Source organism: Trichomycterus rosablanca, chromosome 10 (assembly GCF_030014385.1).
Source record: "Trichomycterus rosablanca isolate fTriRos1 chromosome 10, fTriRos1.hap1, whole genome shotgun sequence".
Classification (NCBI taxonomy): domain Eukaryota; kingdom Metazoa; phylum Chordata; class Actinopteri; order Siluriformes; family Trichomycteridae; genus Trichomycterus; species Trichomycterus rosablanca.
The window spans coordinates 32,072,340-32,096,610 of NC_085997.1; the positions used below are offsets into that span (position 1 = coordinate 32,072,340).

General features: G+C 40.2%; 1 protein-coding gene and 1 long non-coding RNA gene across 3 annotated transcripts in view; both read left to right on the forward strand.

Moving 5' to 3' along the window:
* The first annotated feature begins 2,368 nt into the window (after positions 1-2,368).
* Positions 2,369-3,682, forward strand: LOC134321968 (uncharacterized). The gene is made up of 3 exons (XR_010013945.1): positions 2,369-2,507; positions 3,108-3,241; positions 3,397-3,682. It is a non-coding gene; the product is annotated as an uncharacterized LOC134321968 (long non-coding RNA).
* Positions 3,683-12,082: 8,400 nt separating this feature from the next.
* baiap2l1a (BAR/IMD domain containing adaptor protein 2 like 1a) overlaps positions 12,083-24,271 on the forward strand; it is a 46,543-nt gene continuing 34,354 nt past the window's right edge. For both annotated transcript variants that reach the window (XM_063003824.1, XM_063003825.1), the window contains exons 1-3: positions 12,083-12,130; positions 14,843-14,918; positions 16,281-16,367. In XM_063003824.1, coding sequence (XP_062859894.1) covers positions 12,083-12,130; positions 14,843-14,918; positions 16,281-16,367 — 211 coding nt within the window. The remainder of the gene's footprint in view (positions 12,131-14,842; positions 14,919-16,280; positions 16,368-24,271) is intronic.

Consider the following 24,271-nt stretch of genomic DNA (forward strand, 5'->3'; position numbering starts at 1 on the left):
TGGGCAACACGGACTCCACAAATTTTCTATGGGGTTGAGGTCTGGAGACTGGCTAGGCCACTCCAGGACCTTGAAATGCTTTTTACGGAGCCACTCCTTCGTTGCCCGAGCGGTGTGTTTGGGATCATTGTCATGCTGGAAGACCCAGCCACGTTCCATCTTCAATGCTCTCACTGATGGAAGGAGGTTTTGGCCTAAAATCTCACGATACATGGCCCCGTTCATTCTTCCCTTAACACGGATCAGTCGTCCTGTCCCCTTTGCAGAAAAACAGCCCCAAAGCATGATGTTTTCACCCCCATGCTTCACAGTAGGTACGGTGTTTACTCAGCATTCTTCTTCCTCCAAACACGACGAGTTAAGTTTTTACCAAAAAGTTCCATTTTGGTTTCATCTGACCACATGATATTCTCCCAATCCTCTTCTGGATCATCCATATGCTCTCTGGCAAACTTCAGACGGGCCTGGACATGTACTGACTTAAGCAGGGGGACACGCCTGGTACTGCAGGATTTGAGTCCCTCTCGGCATAGTGTGTTACTGATGGTAGCCTTGGTACTTTGGTCCCAGCTCTCTGCAGGTCATTCATCAGGTCCCTCCGTGTAGTTCTGGGATTTTTGCTCACCGTTCTAATGATCATTTTGACCCCACGGGATGAGATCTTGACCCCAAGGGAGATTATCAATGGTCTTGTATGTCTTCCATTTTCTTACAATTGTTCCCACAGTTGATTTATTCACACCAACCTGCTTGCCTATTGTAGATTTACTCTTCCCAGCCTGGTGCAGCCTGGTGCAGGTCTTCCTGGTGTCCTTCGACAGCTCTTTGGTCTTGGCCATGGTTGAGTTTGGAGTCTGACTGTTTGAGGCTGTGGACAGGTGTCTTTTATACAGATAACGAGGTCAAACAGGTGCCATTAATACAGGTAACGAGTGGAGGACAGAAGAGCTTCTTAAAGAAGAAGTTACAGGTCTGTGAGAGCCAGAAATCTTGCTTGTTTGTTATTGACCAAATACTTATTTTCCACCATAATTTACGAATAAATTATTTAAAAATCCTACAATGTGATTTCCTGTATTTTTTTTTTTCTCATTTTGTCTCTCATAGTTGAAGTGTACCTATGATGAAAATTACAGACCTCTCTCATCTTTCTAAGTAGGAGAACTTGCACAATCAGTGGCTGACTAAATACTTTTTGACCCCACTGCACATAACATACCAGGCAACAAAAATGATTATATTTACCCTCATTCACCCTTAGTAACAGCTTTATCCTGACCAGGGTTACGGTGGGTCCAGTGCTGCTTAAACACAGGACATAAGCTATCACAAGGCAAGGCGCATTCACTCATTCTCTTACTGACACCATTGGGCAATTTAGCAAAACCAATATGCCATCTGTCTGTTTTTGTGAGGTGGGAGAAACTCAAACCTAGGACTGTGAGGTATGAGAGGCCGTGTAGGCCATAATTCTAAGTTGAATTCTCTCACACACACCATCATACTCTCACACACACACCATCATACTCTCTCACACACACCATCATACTCTCACACACACACCATCATACTCTCTCACACACACCATCATACTCTCACACACACACCATCATACTCTCACACACACACCATCATACTCTCTCACACACACCATCATACTCTCACACACACACCATCATACTCTCTCACACACACCATCATACTCTCATACATGGTTTACTATACTCTTTCACATATACTACTATACCCTCTTACAACTATAATCACACTTTCTTTTATTTACTATTATACTCTCATACACACAGCACTATTCTCTCTTGCACATATAACTATAGCTACTTAAACATGCATTATGTGCTTTCATGATAATCTGTGTAAAAGAGAATATTAGTATATGTATGTAAGTTTGGTAGTCTGTGTAAGGGACGTTAACACTGTATGTAAAACAAAGATCTACTGTATGTGTAAGAGAATATTATTATATGTAAGCATAATAAATAGTGTATGTGAATGCAAATAATCATGTTTATGGAACAGAATGATAGTGAATGTAAGACAGAATGATAGTGCATGTGAATAAGAATAGTTGTATGTGTGAGAGAGTTTGATGGTGTGTGTGTGAGAGTATGATAGTATGTGTGAGAGAGTTTGATTGATACGGAAACGAGTTTGATTGAAACGGAAGTAATATTAAATTCTCAGTACCTGATTGGTGGAAGACGCGGGATTTCACAGACATGTCCCGCCTTCCTCATTATTACTGATAGGAGAGGATAGTGGACCGAGAGAGAATCAATGGAGCATCGGTCTGTTATCATTTTAAACTTTTCCACCGCTGCCACATCCATGTCAGAAATGTGGATTTAAACCCGACAACCCGACAGGAGTCTAAACGCGGCCGCGGAGGAAGAGATGCGGTGAAGCTTTATATCCGAACCATCAGCCAGGTGCTGACCTCCATATCAGCCTCAACCACAGAGAGCAGAGGCTCCAGAGTCAGGGGACAGGTGAGTTCACTACATCATTCACCTCTTCATTTAGCTTCTGATAGATTCAGGTTTAGATTGGGATATTTAATAAATATTCGTCTTTGTAAGGGACCGTTTGCAAATTACACGTTTTAAACGTTCTAGTAATGCCAAACTAAGTGAGTGAGTTCTCATAAAGCAAATTTATAAGAAACTTTGTTTTGGAAGCTTTCTTAAAGAACAATAAATAAAATTACTTTATCGTTTTAATGGCTATAGTTGCTCCACATTAATGTGTCACTACATTCGAGTCGAATTACATGGAACTTTTGGACTCTTCCCTATGTAGGTCTTAATAAGTAAAATAAAATATAGATTCATTTTGTATACACAATCATAAACAAGCTGCTGCACATGGAAAGCTACAGACTTACAGTCTAACATTTCAAAATCTGTCTCAGTGCTCATTCTAACTTAGTCACTTGTACTATTAAAGTTTGTTATATTTATTTTATTACAGAAAATGTAATTCATTATAGATTGAGACCAAGCTCTCTTGAGTAACTGTTCTCTAAATATTTGATTGGGTGAATTGCTATAGACTGGTTTTGAAACTAAATTCAATTTTTGTGATTTCAGTATTGAACTTTTGATGGCATGAGGAAACAAACTGGTTTCACCAAAGTTGCACGAGGGCCAGAAACTAAATGGCTTCATGATTGACAATACATTTACATCAAAGGCAGTGTACATTAGACAATGACACATTTACGGTAAGTTATTTAAAAATAATGTAAGCAGTATGTTTATATTGCATATTATTAATAATAATAAGTAATTTGTAGCATTTAGATTTCATGGTTTGGCAATAGGCTAACCCCCAACATTTTCTAAATGCATTGTGTGTGTTTGTTTTGTTTGTTTTTAGTTTGTCACCACAGATTTAGAGGACAGTGGTGTGGAGGTTGACACGACAACAGCATCTAGTGACCACAGAAGTACCACACCAGTCATTGTATGACTACAAGGACTAAGGATACCTTAATCCACCTGAGTGACAGATTATTTGCTGTTGAGACTGTTCTGAAATATTTGGTTTCTGCATGCAACAATAAATAAGAAACATTTGTTTGCTTGGGACAAGATCTTTGTTAACCAGTATAATAGTGATTTCCTGACCTGTCCATAACTTGATAATAAATATCTAAATATTATATGGGGTGTCCTCGTTTTTTTTGTTTTTAATAACCATAACTAATTTGGAATTTGAACATTGTAAATTCTTTGGCCAGTTGCACACCCGTGATGGAAGGCATGTCCATTTGGGTCCAGCACCTGCAGCGCATGCCAGCGCTGTTTTCTGATGTTGCAAGACTGTTGTCCTCCTAGCACGTACCTTTCATCTGCATTTGGGGTGATTTGAAGAATCTTATTAACAATGTCAGCCAAAGTCGCAGACATTGCTGTATGCTCTCTCTCACACACACACACACACACGTCAGTTAACCAATTTGAAGTTGCTATTTGTGCCTGTATAATTTCCTCCTGATGATTCCAAAGCATACAGCTATTCTTTAGCAACGAATTTCAAGAGACAAACCGAAGGTAATTTGTTTATGTAGGATGACCAGTTCTGATTGTTGGAGGTAATCTTGGAGAAAATATATCCCTATGTCTAATTTCTACTGATCTTGAGTTTTCCTATAAATTTTTTAGGGAACAAAAACATGCATAATGTGCCTCCAGTGCACCCAAACTTCATTGACTGTCACCTCCTTCTAACTGCGGGCTAATTAAAAGAAAGTAAAAAGTTGTCAGTGTTTATCCATTAAGCTCACAAAATAATATTTCCAGAATCATGCTGGTATGTCCCATGCTGTCAGTTTTCCTTTCAATGTTCTAAATGCATCTCATTGTGATGGACAAAAATAGTAAAACATGTCCTCCTCATTACCATTTATTTCCACAAACCAAAGTGACCTTGTAAAAAAGGTAGAAAGTAGAAATATCATGGCTAGTTCAACAAAGCTCAACAAAAGTGTAGTCATTGTTAAAAGGTCTGCTGCCAGATTTAAATGTTTTTGTAGACCAATTTATGTGCAGGCTCTGTTCTTACAGCTGTAAGCCAATCTGACTTCCTGTCCTCCTTCCTGGCCTCCTTTTAACACCTTGATGGTGTGTGAGAGAGTATGATAGTGTGTGTGAGAGAGTATGATGGTGTGTGAGAGAGTATGATGGTGTGTGTGAGAGAGTATGATGGTGTGTGTGAGAGAGTATGATGGTGTGTGTGAGAGAGTATGATGGTGTGTGTGAGAGAGTATGATAGTGTGTGTGAGAGAGTATGATAGTGTGTGTGAGAGAATTCATCTCAGAATTATGGCCTACACGGCCTCTCATAGTGAGGTATGAAGCCTACATGAAGCCCCACTGTAGACCTCATATTATCATGAATGGCACAGACAGAATCTGATTTACCAACACAGTTTTGCATTGCATTTTTTGGTGTAGTTTACCTCCTAGTGGACAAAATATTTTCTACACTATTTTGTCAAAAGTCTTTACATAATATGAAGTAAAAAGCTTTCATCCATGAGAGCATTTGTGAGGTCAGACACTGATGTTGGACGAAGAAGTTGAGGTCAAGGCTCTGTGTGGTCAAGTTTCTATACACCAGACTTACCCAACCATGCCTTTATGGTCCCTGCTTGGTGCACTGGAGCACACTCATACTGAAACATAAAAGGGGCTTCCTCAAACTGTTCCCACAACGTTAGAGGCATACACTCACCCACTTTCTTAACCGCTTATCCAACTAGGGTCGCAGGGGGCATGGTGCTAAAGCCTGTCACAGCTTTTCAGTGGGTGCAAGGCACACAGTAACACCCTGGATGCCATTGCAGGGCAGACACACACACACACACACACACAATTCAGTGTCTCCAATTAACCTGACTACATGTTTTTGGACTGTGGGAGGAAACCGGAGCTCCCGGAGGAAACCCACGCAGACACAGGGAGAACATGCAAACTCCACACAGAAAGGACCCGGACCACCCCGCCTATGGATCGAACCCAGGACCTTCTTGCTGTGAGGCGACAGTGCTACCCACCGAGCCACCATACAGTTGTCCAAAATGATTTGGAATGCTGAAGCATTAAGATTTCCCTTCACTGTAACTATGAGACCTAGGCCAACCCCTGAAAAACAACCCCATAGCATTATCACTCCACCAAACTTTACAGTTGGCACAATGCAGTCAGACTGACAGATGGAGAAGTGTAATTTGACACTCCACAGAACACATTTCTACTGCTTCAAAGTCCAGAAGCAGCGTGCTTTATACCACTCCATCCGAGGCTTGGCATTGTGCTCAGTGATGTAAAGCTTGCATGCAGCTGCTCAGCCATAAAAGCCCCTGCCATGAAGCTCTGCTGCTGTTAATGCCAGAGGAGGTTTGGATCACTGTACTGTAGTTATAGAGTCAGCAAAGCCTTGGTGACTTTTATGCACTATACACCTCAGTACTCAGCAACCCTGGCAATAGTGGCATCCTATTACAGAACCATGTTTAAATTCAGTAAGCTCTTTAGAACAACCCATTCACAAAAGTCGGCAAAAGTTTGTAAAGACTGACTCCATGACTAGGTGGTTAATTTTATACACCTGAATGAAGCACCTTAATTCAATTATTAAGAGGTGTGAGCTTTTACTGAGCTCTATAGATTTACTCTTCTATTTCTCTGGCCATTTTTGGTTTAGATGAGGTATTACTGACAATTTACACTTAAGGTTATAAGAAATACCTACCTTAGGGGTGAAATATTTGGGTACTGCTATGCAGAAACTGTCAGACCCCCATCTACCCCATCAATAGAAAGAGAACAACACAGGGTGATCACTTCCAACCACAAAGAGCAATAATAACACTGAAAGAAAAGAAACTAGACAACACGTTTAATGACCATTAGATGGCGTCAGACACAAATCAATTAATATCACAATTAATGAGTTCCTACAGGCATCGTGTTAAGGCACATTCTTAGGCTTTGAAGTTTGGTATTTTAATACCAGCAATTATCAACAAAGATTAAGTTTTTTGTTTTACTTTGTAACAGGACTGTTTATGTTGATCACTGGGGTTCTTAATAGATTATACACCGATCAGACATAACATTACGACCACCTTCCTAACTGACTGGTCTGCAGATGTGCAGCCGGCGATAAACTGTGATACACTGTGTATTCTGATACCTTTCTATCAGAACCAGCATTAACTTCTTCAGCAATCTGAGCTACAGTAGTTCGTCTGCTGGATCGGACCACACGGGCCAGCCTTCGCTCCCCACGTGCATCAATGAGCCTTGGCCGCCCATGATCCTGTCGCCGGTTTACCACTGTTCCTTCCTTGGACCACTTTTGATAGATACTGACCACTGCAGACCGGGAAGACCCCACAAGAGCTGCAGTTTTGGAGATGCTCTGACCCAGTCGTCTAGCCATCACAATTTGACCCTTGTCAAACTCCTTGCACTCGCCCATTTTTCCTGCTTCTAACACATTAACTTTGAGGATAAAATTTTCACTTGCTACCTAATATATCCCCCCCACTAACAGGTGCCGTGATGAAGAGATAATCATAATAAGTGTTATTCACTTCACCTGTCAGTGGTGATAATGTTATGTCTGGTCGGTTTACCTGTTATATATGATTTGGTGATGCTATGAGGATGATGAAATATAGACTTTTATAGACATTTAAACTGACCCGGCCACTTTATTGGGTTCACCTACTTTGTACCTTGCAGTGGTAGACAGTGATAGAAGGTTTTCCCAAAGTACTCATGTAGCTATATTTGTCAGAGTAGCATGAAGCTTTCTTATTCAATGCCATCTGACGGCTGGAAGGTCATACACATTCAACAGAGGGTTGACTTTGCCATAACAGGTTGAGATTTGAGATTTGGAGATCTGTATTAGGTTGTTAAAGGTTCGAGGGTCAACATTTCATTTCTCTATTACATTTGTAATATTGCTATTACAATAAAATATATATATATTTGGAGACCAGAATAAAATGTAAATATCAGATCATTGTAAAGTAAATGTGAAGCAAAACAGACACTTCTAAACTGAATGACCTATGGTTCAAACTGGACTTCTAGTTGGGCTTATATTTCTTCCTTGGTCAACATTTCACACGCACCCTCAAAAGCCCTGCATTCCTCAACACTGTGGGCTCCAGTGTTAAACGGCCAGCATTGTGGGCTTAAGAATAAACAATCTGTTTATTAAACTGTTAACACCTTGTTCAACTTGCATGTGCTAAATTCTACATAGGGTAGCTTTAACTGCTCTGTTAGCTATTGCTAATGTTCATTGAAAACCACCCTAGTTTGAATTATGTGACAAGAGAAGCATCCACCACCTTCTTTTCTGAAGTGACACCATAGACCTAATGATTCCTTACAAAATACCATAACAGTAATAAAAAAAAAAACACAACCACACACATAATGCTTATGCATGAAGATTATAAACAGTCAAAAGTCTAATATGCTTAGAGAAACAACTTTTTGTAATTCCAGTGGCTTGTACAGTAATCAAATTCCAGCTTATGACGCCCACAGATCTACAGAGTTTACAATTGTACCTCATTTTACACACCTTGTTTTAAAAGGTGCTATGCTCCAGGAACTGGTTTTGACATCCCTAAATTAGAGTGTGGTGATGGAAGTGCATAATACCTCATTTTCTAATGTATTTTAGATTAACATGTATTAACCTCTTGAGACCCTGAGGTCACATATGAGGACATTACATTTTGGCTTTGTTATGCCTTATTCCTTGACCTGCTAAACTTAGACCGATTGTCCCCATTAGTGGACACTTTTGTCTGCCATCTAGTGGTAGCAAAAGTACTAGAAAACTAATAAAGTTTGTTTCTTTATTAAGATTTTAACATTATGTTTTACACTTTGATTACATTCAGGACAGGAACGGTAGTTACTCATTACACAAGATTCAGGTTATATCAAACACAGTCATGGACAATTCAGTGTCTCCAATTCACCTCACTTGCATGTCTTTGGACTGTGGGAGGAAACCAGAGCACCCGGGGGAAACCCACAACATGCAAACTCCACAGAGAAAGGACCCGGACCGCCCCATCTGGGGATCGAACCCAGAACCTTCTTGCTGTGACAGTGTGCGACAGTGCTACCCACTGAGCCACCGTGCCGCCCAACTAATAAGGTTAAAAACAAAAGGAATAGAAAAAAGGCATTGAAAAAATCTAAGCTCAGGTCTCAGGAGGTTAAGATGTCAGAGTAATAGTTTGTGGGAGGAAATAACACGGCTGGTGTGGCGCTAACAACCTGGTGCTAAACACAAAAAAATAGAGTGGACAGTGAGTGGACATGGTATTTAAAAACTCCAGCAGCACTGCTGTGTCTGATCCCCTCATACCAGCACAACACACACTAACATACCACCACCATGTCAGTGTCACTGCTGTGCTGAGAATGATCCACCACCTAAATAATACCTGCTCTGTGGTGGTCCTGACCATTGAAGAACAGCATGAAAGGGGGCTAACAAAGTATGCAGAGAAACAGATAGACTACAGTCAGTAATTGTAGAACTACAAAGTGCTTCTATATGGTAAGTGGAGCTGATAAAATGGACAGTGAGTGTAGAAACAAGGAGGTGGATTTAATGTTATGGCTGATTGGTGTATATCTCAATTGCACACTTTTTACTTAAAATTTTGATAGTGTGTTTATTTATGTCTCTATTCTGTTTATACAAGGGTTCTTTAAATAGTTTCTGTACTTTTTAAACTCTATTTATTAAGAATTTCAAAAACAAATTACTTCACTTTTCTACCTACACCAAAAGAAATTCCTTGTACACCTGGTACTTGGAATAAATAAAGATTCTGACTCTGAAAACAGACATCCACTTAGCTGTTGTGTGTGTCTTTTTTCATTTTCACACAGCTGCCGTCTGTACACGTGTCTTTAGAGATGTACTTTAGTACAACAGATCAAAGCAAAATCATGTTGCCATACCAACCACCCGGCAGAAAAATCCCCAGTGTGTACCTGACCATGCCACTGAAGTAAAAAATCAGATTAATATAACCTTTAATGTGTATGTAGCAGAGAGGTAGGAACAGGGGAAACCCAAAACCTAACCCTCTAATTAAAGTGGATTTGTCTGTGTGTTTAAGGGTGGAGGTGAATGGTTGGACAGCCTTGCCACTGGGAGGTGCACTTGTCAGTGTTCTCTCAGTCCTGGTCCCAAGCCCTGAGGGTTGCCAGAAAGGGCATCCAGCATAAAACTGTGCCAAGTCAGGCATGCAGACCAGAATTATCCCATTTCTTGTGATCCCTAAATACAGAAGCAGCCAAAAAAATTAATCTGATTTATACCACCCTAAAAAACAAACTTATAAGAAAAACATTTTCTTTTTACATTTTCATGTTAAAATGCATTTATTTTATTTAAAGATTTTATATGATAAAGGATTTTACATGTATGTTTGAAGTTTTTTCATTTTTTTTTAATCCAAACCACAGCAAATAAATACGTTTTTTAGGAGTGCGGAATACTTTAAGTACTACAGAGCCCTGCTAGTGATATTGTATTAAAAAAAATAATAAAACTAAGTAAGGCGAGTGGGGACGAGATCATAATGCATAGCGACGACTTACTAAGGTGTGGGGATGAGATCATTAATTTGTTGCCATGACTTAGTAAGGCGTGGTGACAAGATCCTAATGTGTGGCAATGACTTAGTAAGATAAGGTGTGGCGACATGATCCTTTTATTTTGGACTCAGTTAACATAAAACATACGTTATCTGACTTATAATGTATTATAGCTTTGGGAGGAATTTATATATATGATTGTACAAGAAAGGTACATTCAGCTTTGTATAAGCTTAAGCTCCAAGTTTTAACACAAACCAGCTTAAGGGAGTGAGTTTGAATCCCAGCTCTACCATGCAGCCACTGTTGGACCCTTAAACAAGGCTCTTAACCCTGTTTGCTTCAGGGGTGTGGTACAATGGCTGACCCTGCGCTCTGACCCCAGCTTCCAAACAAGCTGAGATAATGTGAAGAAAGAATTTTGTTGTACTGTACACCTGTATATGTATTTATGACAAATAAAATCAATTCTATGTATCATCTTTGCTTATCTTGTTCTTACACCCTACTAAGTCACATTAGAATCTTATTTCTAAGTGTTAGTAAGGTGTGATCATGCATTTCTTTTATTTATATGGAATGTCACCAGTGGGGCTCTGTAAGGTACAATAGGTAGTGGTGTAAAATCATATAAACAGTCATGAGTACAGGAGTTACATTTTTATTTATTTATTAGGATTTTACCGTCATGTTTTACACACTTTCATGACAGAAACGGTCGTCACTCTTAACACAAGGTTCTTCAGTTCACAAGTTTGAACGTCAAACACAGTCATGGAAAATTTGTCTCTCTAATTCACCTCACTTGCATGTGTTTGGACTGTCATAGGAAACCGGAGCTCCCGGAGGAAACCCACACAGACACAGGGAGAACATGCAAACTCCACACAGAAAGGGGATTGTTTGTTTGTTTGGTTTTTGGGATTTTAACGTCATGTTTTACACTTTGGTCACATTCATGACAGGAACAGTAGTTACCCATTACACAAGGTTCTTCAGTTCACAAGGCCACATCGAACACAGTCCTGGACAATTTTGTATCTCCAATTCACCTCACTTGCACGTCTTTGGGAGGAAACCGGAGCACCCGGAGGAAACCCACACAGACACAGGGTGAACATGCAAACCACACAGAAAGGACCCGGACCGCCCCACCTGGGGATCGAACCCAGGACCTTTTTGCTGTGAGGCGACAGTGCTACCCACCAAGCCACAGTGCTGCCCACAGGAGTTTAATAGTGTAGCATTAAAACACCTGGTCATTCAAGAGAGGACAGAAAAAACAGGTTTTAATTTATAATTCTGCAATGAATAATCACGTCGTCCCTGGAATCTTGGGGACAAATGCACTCATTGACAGTGTAAAAGAAAACACCGCCCATGAATAAAATGAAAGCAGAGATTTAAACAGCAGAAGCTTTTACAGACTGACCCTTTACCTGTGTGACTTGTTTGGCCCCCTCAGTTTATTCATGAGTGAAAGCGCCACTCTGACGTCACAGTTCCTACCTCTCCACCCCGACCTGTGAGCGTCTCAGTGTTCTGATCCTCCGCCGAGCTGCGATCACCGAAACCGGCCTTTCAGTCTCCTCTCTCTCCCCACGCATTCAGCCACATTTCACCCGTCAATCAGCCCGTCAGTGAAGCGGTGCACTGTGATCGCGGCTCCGCGTTTATTTACACTGGATGGACGCGGTTGGAGCGCTTCAGTCGCCCGTGTGAACTTGGATCTCTTCAGCGTTTCTTTGCCAAGTTTGGACGTGGGAACACCGTCAGCGTTTGGTGTCATTTATTAGCGTCTGACTGGACATATTTAGGGGTGTGAAATTGGTTTCGTTCGCTGATTTTTCCAGCGTTTAATATCAATCGTCTGGAGGATTGGACGCGAATCGGAGCCCGAAATGTCTAGAGACCCGGACGTGAACAGGCTCACTGAGAGCACGTACAAGGTAAATAATCAACTCATTATGATCATTAACTTCATTCATTTGTGAAACTGAGTGTGTTGTGAATGTCAGCGAAGTTTCATCCTCAGGCATTTGGAAAAGTTTTGTTTTTTAAGTATTTAAAATACTCTCCAAATAGTCTTATATAGGAGTGATTAAACACACACACATGTGTATGCATGTACGTATGTATGTATGTATGTATGTATGTATGTATATATTATACAGTTATAGTGACAGTTCCTTCTGCATTCTTTATCTTGATCATATCGACCTTTTCTATTTAACTCAGGTTTCTGGGGCTGTGTAAGGAAACCAGTTTAATCTGGGCTGTAAAAGTGTGTGTGTGTGTGTGTGTGTGTGTGTGTGTGTGTGTGTGTGTGTGTGTGTGTGTGTGTGTGTGTGTGTGTGTGTTGCATACCTGCCTCATCATTGTTTTGCACTGGGTGTGTGCCTGGGAGCTGAAAATGGAACTCCTCGGCCCACACCTGAAGGACTTTGCTCTTGAAAAGCAATTATCCGAGTAAAAAACATGTTAATAATTACAACAATACATGTTACTATATTTAGAATAGCACCTTGTGTTATCACCATGTTTATGAGTGTGGTTCATACTCCTCATAAAGCACTTTATTGGCGCTGAATAATCGTAGCTCTATAAAGATAACCTTAAACAGAGGAAACTAAAGTGAGAACACAATTGCTCAAAATACACTTTCAATAATACAAGCAACTCCTATAAGATGATAAACCAACCAAACAAGTCACAGTATTTACCTGAACGACTGAACAATCAGAAGTACTTTACTGACCACCAACAGGACAGCATGGTGCCGCAGTGGGTAGCGCGGTCACCTCACAGCAAGAAGGGTCTGGGTTAGATTTCTCAACCGGTTGGTCTGGGTCTTTTCTGTGTGGAGTCTGCATGTTCTCCCTGCATCTGCTTGGGTTTCCTCCAGCTGCTTCGTTTTCCTCCCACAAGTCCAAAGACATAATCAGAGCAATTGAAGATACCAAAAATTGACGTAATTGTGTGTGTGATTGAGTGTGTTTCTGCCCTGTGATGGACTGGCGACTTGTTTAGGGTGTTTCCTGCCTGTCGCTCAATGAATCAGCCCCACCACAACCCTGACCAGGATAAAGCGGTGGTAAAACAGACAGTGAAGGCTTAAAAACAGTCAACCTTCTGCCAGCTAAATTTTGTTTCAGAAGTTGGGGACATATTTTTGCTCTTGCTGTTGTCTCTCTTAAGTCCAATAACTAAAATGAACTAAACCTGTAGATAATAAAAGCCTTGTGTCCTGCAAAAACATGAAATCGTTGATGCTTAGTATTTTTAGATAGAAGTGCATTTGTAAACAGTCACTGATCCCCACTGTTACAGAGCATGTTGATTTGTCATCACATTTGTTGTATCTGGTTGCATACAACATCGGATGCCCTTTCTGATGCCCTTCTTTTTTTTTTTTTTTTTTTTTTATCCGGACTTGGGACCTGCACTGAGAGCACACTGACAAGTGCAGCTCCCAGTGGCTAGACTGTTCGGCCCCCAAGACTTAGCCATAGACTTAGTCATGTCTGTTTAGATGACTGACCGGTTGATAGCACGGCTAAGATTCAAAGCCAAGGATCACAGCTGCAGTGGCCTAGGGTATTTTACCACTGCTCCACCTGAGCACCCAGGATTTGGTAGATAAGTCTACTCGACTTTATTTTGTAATAAAATTAGGAAAATGTAATATGTTACTTGCTGTGTATTAGATCATTAGATCAGCTCATTCATTGTTCATGTTTTATTAATCTGCATTTGTAGAACTTTACATTTAATAAAAGTATTTAAAATGTTCAAAAATAGTTCAAACATTGGGTGTTTTTGTGTTTAGAATTTAATGTGTGACAACCATCAGTGCTGTAAGCGTAACAACTATTTCCATCATGAGTGTGACCCGTATGAGAACTATCCCCATCATGAACGTGACAAGCATTTTTGTCATGAGTGTTACAAGAGTGTGAGAACTATTCCCATCATGAGTCTGACAACCCTTTTCCATCACAAGTGTGACAAATGAGAACTATTACCATCTTGAGTTTGACAACAATTCCTGTCATGATTGTGACAAACATTTTTACAAAAACAACATCTGAGCATCGAACATCTGAGGCTCTTGCTGTCTTTAAAAAACGATTAAAAACCCACCTTTTTACTAAGCACTTAAGCTGACTTGTACTTATTTACTAAAAAAAATTTTCCATTTCCAAAAAAAACCCAGGTTTCAGCAGATTTGTGTTCTTCGACTGTTGTTTACTTAAACTTGAGAAATGATATGTTCACTATGGAAGCACTTCTGTAAGTCGCTCTGGATAAGAGCGTCTGCTAAATGCAGAAAATGTAAATGTAAAATGTAAATGGTGCTAAACTGCATGCTAATTTCAGCCTCATTACAAAAAAGGATAAACCAAAAATTTACTTGAGAGTAATTGGTTATCTTCTGTCTCTTTTTGTAATTTTTGCTAATAACAACTAACGTTTTCATTATTTCACAAAGTAAAGAAACCCACATTTGAAATCTTCCACAGAGAGGCATTTTAATATTGTGTCCGCTGGTGTACCATGTATTAAATGCTAAAGTGCACTGATATAAGTGCTGTGACCACCAGCTCTAGTCTCTACGTAATAAGATTGACCTTGTTTGTTCTGTTAATATTTTTCCCCAGAATGTGATGGAACAGTTCAACCCAAGTCTACGCAACCTTGTAAACCTGGGAAAGAGCTATGAGAAATCAGTCACAGGTATGCTTCAATCATTGCGTTGCATATGTCCGTAGTTTTTTAAAAGGACTAAACACATTTTACATAAGAAAAAGTTAAGGTATGCCAAAGAGTACAATGTAGAAGTGCCGGTTAGTGCATACTGAGTACCAGCCCACTTTATGTGCTGCTTAAACGTGCATGTAAACTTTCACTTTAACTGCACTACTCGGTTTACTAGAGCTAGGTACAATAAACTAGATTTAACCATTTTAGTGCTCACATGTAAGATGATATCAGTCCTAATGCTAGGTGGAATCTGAAAAATGAGGATGAGAATGTAATTTTTCCACAAACATTCTAACAAATATCACAAGCCACAACTGTTTATAGATTTTGCTTACAGCCTAATTGGAGTCTTAGCATATTCAATAAGTTGGTCACTTGGTCAAAGCAGCCATGGAAGTATAACAGGTTTAAATACCCATACTTGAACAATACACCGATCAGCCATAACATTAAAACCACCTCCTGGTTTCTACACTCACTGTCCATTTTATCAGCTCCACTTACCATATAGGAGCACTTTGTAGTTCTACAATTACTGACTGTAGTCCATCTGTTTCTCTACATACTTTTTTTAGCCTGCTTTCACCGTTCTTCAATGGTCAGGACCACCACAGAGCAGGTATTATTTAGGTGGTGGATCATTCTCAGCACTGCAGTGACACTGACATGGTGGTGGTGTGTTAGTGTGTGTTGTGCTGGTATGAGTGGATCAGACACAGCAGTGCTGCTGGAGTTTTTAAATACCGTGTCCACTCACTGTCCACTCTATTAGACACTCCTACCTAGTTGGTCCACCTTGTAGATGTAGAGTCAGAGACGATCGCTCATCTATTGCTGCTGTTTGAGTTGGTCATCTTCTAGACCTTCATCAGTGGTGACAGGACGCTGCCTACGGGGCGCTGTTGGCTGGATAGTTTTGGTTGGTGGACTATTCTCAGTCCAGCAGTGAGAGTGAGGTGTTTAAAAACTCCATCAGCGCTGCTGTGTCTTACTCATACCAGCACAACACACACTAACACACCACCACCATGTCAGTGTCACTGCAGTGCTGAGAATGATCCACCACCTAAATAATACTCTGTAGTGGTCCTGTGGGGGTCCTGGCCATTAAAGAACAGGGTGACAGGGGGCTAACAAAGCATACAGAGAAACAGATGGACTACAGTCAGTAACTGTAGAACTACAAAGTGCTTCTATATGGTAAGTGGAGCTGATAAAATGGACAGTGAGTGTAGAAACAAGGAGAAACTAAAACAGCACACCTAGCAGAAATTAAATTACCTGATTAAAAGGACCCTACAGTGACACCACATAACACCATATCCATTTTTACAGCAATGGGTCTTGCTGGAAGGACGTATTTTGATGCAGTCTCGAAGATTGGAGAGAATGCTGCTGTGTCGCCAGTCTCCAGAGAACTAGGTAACTATCTACCTGTTTCAGTTGCCTATACAGCTGTTTCATGGGTGCTTGGCATTCATAACCAACAAACTAAAAAGTTTCCTCTTAAAATGTACAGTTGCTTACATATTAATAGCTGTCTGATATTTCCCTTGACTGGTATGCCATCTGGGTAGCACAGTTGTTCAGCAGGTTGCGCTGGTGCTGCAAAGCTCCAGAATCCTCAGTTTAATCCTTGCTCTAGTTAGTGTGTTTGCATGTTCTGCCCATGGCTATGCAAGTGACATTACACAACTCAGAAATGGCAAAACATAAATTCATGACACTGAATGATAGCCAGTGATAGCTTAGTGGTTAAGGTTCAAGCCCCGCCACCACCAAGTTGCCACTGTTGGGTCCCTGAGCAAGACCCTTAACCCTCAATTGCTCATTGTGTAAGTCGCTTTGGATAAAAGCGTCTGCTAAATGCTGAAAATGTAAATGTAAATGACACTGAATGTGTAGGTGAGGGTTAATAAGTGAGTCATAGCTTACTGTATACCCTATCATATACTGTATTATATACCCTATTATAGGCGTTCTGCCTGGGTTTTTTATTACCTTGTGCACAGTGTTTCCAAGATTGGATTCAGACCGTCAGCAACCCTGATCAGGGTAAACGTTGTTCCCAAATATGACTGAATAATGTATCTTGTTTTTCTACTGCTAAGCAGAACAATCTGTGTAATGCATTTTACATGCTAGAATGCATCTGATACATAAATCACATTCAAGTGCTAGTGTAGCATGCTTGTAGTTAAACGTTTACACAAAAGTTGAACAAGTACTAACAAAACCGTCCAAGAGAGAATGCTTGGCTTCGTCCGGGGGCGGTGCGGTGGGGGGTTGAGTTCATGTCGTGTAGGGCCCCCTCCCACCATGGGCCCCAGTGCACCTAACCCCCCCAGTTACGCCCCTGTTACGTATTCAGACATACTAACCGCTCTCGCGTACTGCTTTCGCATACTGTTCAGTATGGAAATATGCGATTTCGGACACAGCCCTTGTGTCTTCTCTGTGGGAGAAGGATTGGAATCCATGTGTCACATTAGCCAGTCTTGAGCAACTTTGAGAATTATGTACAGAACACAGGAAGTGCCCTCTTTCAGGCATGTTAATCTGCCCAATGATGCATGAACTGCAGTATGAATTGAATTGCTGGTGTCTCGAAAGAAGCAAGAAGCATGTTCTAGTCCTTACCCTTTGGGAATTGTAGCTATGGTTAAGAGGCGAGTCATTGTTAGTGGATTGGACCTGACAATGACCATGTCACATGATAATAAAATCTTCAATAGGCGTTTTTGCTGACACCCAAACAAAACACCACTTTTGTGTGTAAGGAAAGGTCGGTGAGAATCAGCTATACTAGATCAGATGATAAATTGATGACAGCAAAGTTTGGAATACTGTATAATTGTTAAACATGGTTAGACTTAGTGCCAGTGAATTAATTCACCCAATCACTTGGGGTGAAAATGCAGGCAGGGCTTTAGCACTTCCCTGTGATTCATAACCTTTGATGAGGCAGATTTTTGCACTTGCATGATGTCTCAGACTTCATACATGCTTGAACGAGTTACAGTGCGAGCTCCCTAAAGCACCGTGATCCACCGTGTTGTTCAAATAAAAAAAGAATCCTTTTTTTGTTCAAATATTGATTTAGATTTTCTCAAGTATTGACCTGTCAGCTTGCAGAATAGCTGGTGAGAACCTGAAACAACCCCCCCACCTCCTTTCCCGTAATTCCAGTCAGACACTCCAGACGACTCTCAGACAGTGTGATTTATTTCAGGTGCTGAGCAAAGTGCAGAGGCAAACATTGCTTAGACTCTCCTTTCTGCTGAGCTCCCCTGTGTGTCAGCTCTGATCTGACTCATGCTTCATGCCTGGCTAAAAAGGAAGTCACTTCATTCACTTCATGTTCTCCATAATAGATTATTTAACCTGGAGTGTAGTCATGGTAGTTATAGCAATAACTTGATCTATATTGCATCATTTTTACATAAAATACAGTTTATCAGTGGAAAACAGTCAATACAAACATAGATTAGTAACAAGACAATAGGGCGACATGGTTGGTAGCACTGTCGCCTCACAGCAAGAAGGTCCTGGGTTCGATCCCCAGGTGGGACAGTCCAGGTCCTTTTTGTGTGGAGTTTGCATGTTCTCCCGGTGTCCATGTGGGTTTCCTCCGGGTGCTCCGGTTTTCTTCCACAGTCCAAAGACATGCAAGTGAGGTGAATTGGAGATACTTAATTGTCCATGACTGTGTTCGATATAACCTTGTGAAATGATGAATCTTGTGTAATGAGTAACTACCGTTCCTGTCATGAATGTAACCAAAGTGTAAAACATGACGTTAAAATCCTAATAAACAAACAAACAAATAACAAGACAATAGAAATAGAAAAATGATTTGAATATGATCTGATCAACCCTAAAAAGTTGCCAGTTTGTACCATAGAAACCTAAACATCATTTTATTGGTTAGTTATTTAAAGCACAACTCTTGGTAAAACATTTTGGGTACTTTTAGCATTTTTCCAATTAAAAAAAATATTCGCCCTGTGGTGACCTCTGCCGATTGCATGCCACCCTTGCTGACCAAGGAGGGCTGTTAACAACCTCACTGCCCAGCCAGGCCGGTGTCAATCCCATAACACAAGCTTGGCACTGTGTACCTTAACAGAAGATTTTCAAGGTGTGCATCAGTGCCCATGGCATGGGTGGCTTACTTAAGTCCCATACGAGAGATATGAGAGTTTGTTTGTTTATTAGGATTTTAACGTCATGTTTTTACACTTTGGTTACGTTCATGACAGGAACGATAGTTACTCATTACACAAGGTTTATCAGTTCACAAGTTTATATCAAACACAGTCATGGACAATTTAGTATCTTCAATTCACCTCACTTGCATGTCTTTGGACTGTGGGAGGAAACCGGAGTAAACCCACGCAGACACGGGGAGAACATGCAAACTCCACACAGAAAGGACCTGGACCGCCCCACCTGGGGTTCGAACGCAGGACCTTCTTGCTGTGAGGCGACAGTGCTACCCACTAAGCCACCGTGCCGCCCGAGATATGAGAGAGATTGTATGATAGTGCAAACTATTCCTAGTGCACATTCCTTTATGTCGCCTTCCTGACCTCTTTCAATCTACTGGCCTTTGATTAAATCTTTGCTATGGCTTTTCTTTTTATTTGGCAGTGCTCTCAGGGTCGGTCTTTCTTTATCTTTAAGTAATGAAGGTTCTTCTTTGTAGTTTAGACCAATAAATGTGTTTTGGTAAGTTGAAGTTTGAAGTCATTGATTAGTCATGGATGAACTGTTCATGGACATCCCTTAGCATACTTGCGTTGTTCTTGAAATGTATTTCTGATCTGGTGTTTCTCCACATTTGTTTCCATCTTTAATGTATTTCTTGTTGTAGTACTGGTCTTCGCCCTTCCTTGCAGCTCTTTTGAAAGTGTGAAAACGTCATTGTGGTCATAAAGAATGTATAAGTGATAAAAATCACTGTACCTGCAAAACTTAATTAGTCACTCTCCGGCTTCATTTCTGCTTTCAGGGAATGTATTGTCCAACTGTATTTCTCTCTTTCTGATTTCTGACGTTGGCTTTCAAGTCTCCATAACCAGCAGGACATCTTGTTTGCAGATGTCCATTGTTCATTTCTCAGTGCAATCTGATCTAAGGGTTCCATCTTCTGGCACTATACCATCAGCCATTCTGTTGTTACTTTCTATTTGGTTTACATGGTGGAGTACAGCAGTGGTTTACCGTTGCCTTCTCCTGCGCAGCAGAATTAATGTTGTTGCCATTGTCACCTTTGTGATCATCCGCCTTTGAAATTGTCCTATATTGCTTCTGCCCAATATAGGTGGTAGATTTAGTCTGGCACCTCTGCTAATACCTTTCTGCCATGGCAGACACTGACATAGCTCTCTGCTTCCCTGATGCATGCAAGCCTTCTCGCCCTATCAAGGCACCATACCATGAGAGGGGGAACAGTGTACATCACCAGAAAAGCATCAAGTCTACCAGTCTGTCATGCTTAAACTGTGAGATTCTGCCATCACTCTTCCTATAGTTTTCTTGAATTGCCACTTTGTGATGAATTGCCACTGTGGCACTCCATTACTGTGGGTCAGTAAGTATAGTGATGTGTCAGAGCTGTGGGAGCAGTCATTGAAAATTGTTGGACTTGAATGTGACAGGGTTGAAAAGCTGTGTGGATTTTGAAGTTGGAGCTCCTGGTGACTTACTGCTCAGAGAAGGTTGTCATTGCGTCACAAAGTGCTGCGTTTCTAAACTCTGATGTAGTGTTCAGATAAGCAGAAGTGAATTATTTTTCTGTCCTGAAACTATACTTACATACCTGATAATCAAAGGAACTTTTACATAAACACAATTTGTGAATAAGCCCCTTTAATAAAGTAATAGATGGTGCAATTTGAACATGACCCATTGATATTACTGCTTTTTAATTGCAGTTATTATACTCTGCAGATATGCTCTTGATAATGTTTGATTAGCTTTTGACAAGAATTATTAGAATCATTAACCTGCTTTGATTCGTTAAATGGTTCAGCTTCTATCTCATAACGTTTTATGGCCTTTGGAAATATGACAGATTCTAAGTAAAACATGTTTATAGATGTGCAACATTCCGCTTATTTGGATTAAAAGAATACACACACACACACACACACACACACACATCAGTATAAGCAAGCATTGCTATTAGTAACAAGACACACTGTATGTATACTGTATATCCAACACTACTAGTTAGCGGTACTACATTGTACTTTTACACCTACATGGGGCCGGGGCCAAAATCCCCGAATTGTTCAGTGCTTTTATACCTTAAAACCACAGTTTTTCTGCAAGATTGGCCCCATATGGGCAGTAATATGGGTGTAATTTGCATACTATGTTGCATGTATATTATGTTCTTATAATGAATATTAAAATATTTTATAACAGTACTATTTAATTTATATTCTTTGAAAAAACGTGACAGTGTTAACAAAATCTTTATTGTGATAATTATTGATATTGATCAATATACGTAGAAAAATGTATCGTGATAACATTTTTGGCCATATCGCCCACCTCTAGTAAAGATGTCTGCATACTTTTGGATGTATCGTGTATCATATAAAAAAAGTAAAAAAACTGGATCGAATCTCCTTGGTGAAAACACTGTGTGTGTAGTCTCACTATATCTGGGGAGCAAAAGTAATTAGACAGTTGGCTGCTCAGCTGTTTTTGAGAATTATAGACTTATGTACCAGAGAGCTAACAAAAGGTCAAGTTGATTCTAGATGCTGCATCTGAGCTGTTAGTTTTATAAAAAGCGATAATAAAAATATTTTAATGGTAAAGCTAATGGAGCTCTGTACAGATCTTAAAATGCAAATAAATTATTTTAACAAGATTAAAAGTCATTATTACTCTATAATATCAGCTGTACAAATATTGTTCATAGTTCAGTTTAAAGGTACTGATGTTAGAAAGAAAACCAAAATAGTCACCATATGCTAAAACATAAACTCATTTGGATGGTGAAATGTATTGATAAAATCTAGAAGGAAACCCCTGTTCAATATTAAATATTGCTCTTGCTCACACAAGCAAAAGCTGTATGGTAAACTGTTTTATATTTAAATTAAAACAAAGTTTTAGTTTAAGGTAGTATAATGTTTTAAGGCTGTTTTACTTTTAGTGAAACTTGCTCCTTGTGATTTGCAGAAAGTGGATAAGGAATTAAGGAAAGTATCTAATATCTTACTGGTCTGGAACCAGTGAGTCTGTGACATGATTGGCTAAAAGGTGGTCCATAGTTTGTTTGTTTGTTTATTAGGATTTTAACGTCATGTTTTACACTTTTGGTTACATTCATGACAGGAACAGTAGTTACTCATCACACAAGGTTCATCAGTTCACAAGGTTATATTGAAAACAGTCATAGACAATTTTGTATCTCCAATTCATCTCACTTGCATGTCTTTGGACTGTGGGAGGAAACCGGAGCTCCCGGAGGAAACCCACACAGACACGGGGAGAACATGCAAGCTCCACACAGAAAGGACCCGGACGGCCCCACCTGGGGATCGAACCCAGGACCTTCTTGCTGTGAGGCGACAGTGCTACCCACGAGCCACCGTGCCGCCCGGGTCGTCCATAGTAAAGTTGTTTACCCGCCTTTCCGCCATTTACAACTAAAAGCAGTAGAACCGCAGCAAAAACAGCAGTAATGATACATAATTGGTCCATGCAGGACACAAATGCATTACTTGTGATATGGTCCCCAAGTCTTCAAAAACAAATAATAGCTTAAATAAATAAAATCTCATGTCTTACCTTTTCTTACATTCTTTCTGTGAAATACACAGTTTACAAATAGTAACAATAATGTACTGTTCATTGTATGGGAACGCTAGTAAACATTACATTACAATTACCAGTAAGCCATAATTTAAATACCTTAACTGAGCATAATTATTAAAATATGATTTTAATTATTACATTATATAAGCCCATGATACTTAACCTGGTATTTCCAATGCATGCAAATAAAGGATTGCAGCAACTGACGATAATTTCAGACATGATTAACAATAATTTAAATGAACTGGTTATGTAATAATTGTTGCTAATGTTTGGTTATTAACATGTTTATCATGTTTAAAAGGGTTTTCTTTTTCATGTTTAAGGAGTAACTTAAAAATCATGTTTAATAGTGTGTGCTGGGGCGCATGTGTGGTGCTGGAACACCAGAGTTCAAATCTCAGCAGAGCCAATGATCTGGCCAGGCATCCACACAAACAGTGATAGCTTAGTGGTTAAAGTACTGAACTAGTAATCAGAAGGTTGCTGGTACAAGCTCCATTGTTGGGCCCCTGAGCAAGGCCCTTAACTCTGAATTGCTTGAAATGTACTCAGTCATAACTGTAAGACGCTTTGGAAAAAATTGTCTGGTAAATGCCGCAAATGTGAACTGTGTGTGTTGGGGGGTTTGGACAGGGTCTCTTCCTGCTGTGATATGCGATCTCTGGGACTGGTCTGGGCACCTGCGCCAGTGGAGGGTAGGGTGGTCTAATGGAGCCTAGTGTGGCTCCATACGGGATACACCTCCTTGTGGAAACCTTACACTGGCAGGTGATAAGACGTGCCCACAGATTGGACATGTGTCAGATCCGGCGTGTGGTGATCCGGCTCTCCTTGATCAGATTGGGGGTTTTACAAGCAGCAACAAATTCATAATCAGGACTTGGAAATGGAAAAATCCAGAAAAAATGTGTTCTATATAATAATAAAAAATGTTTATCTATAAGACTAAACTGTGTAATTTAGTCAGATTGTTTATATTGATTTGCCATGACCTTTCTTAAACCGTGCCAGCAAAATGCCTCCCACAGCATATTAATAGCATCAAGCCCACTCACTGTAGAGCTCGAACACCCAGGTGTGTATTGTTTTCCTGGTGAACAGCACTCAAACACCTGCCCATGAGCATATCACTTCTTTTCCTACATCTTACTGAACAAAAGTCAACTGCTTTTTGCACTCTTCAATTTACAAGTTTTCCTCTTGCTATTTTGAGTTGAAACGAGGGTCAGTTGTCTCCGCTCAGCATTTCATACATGCCACAGAAAGTGCTAGAATGTATCATGCAGTAACATCTGCACTGTTTGTTTCACTGTTTGTTTTTTTATTTAGGTTGTTTCTTTCATTTGGATCCATCTGTGTTATGCAGTCTGTGAAGGTGTGTGATGTTGCCTAACACCACATGTACACAGATAGCAAACTATCCTAAAGCACATCACATTAATGTTTTGCATAACTTGCTTGCAGAAAGTTCTAACTGTGGG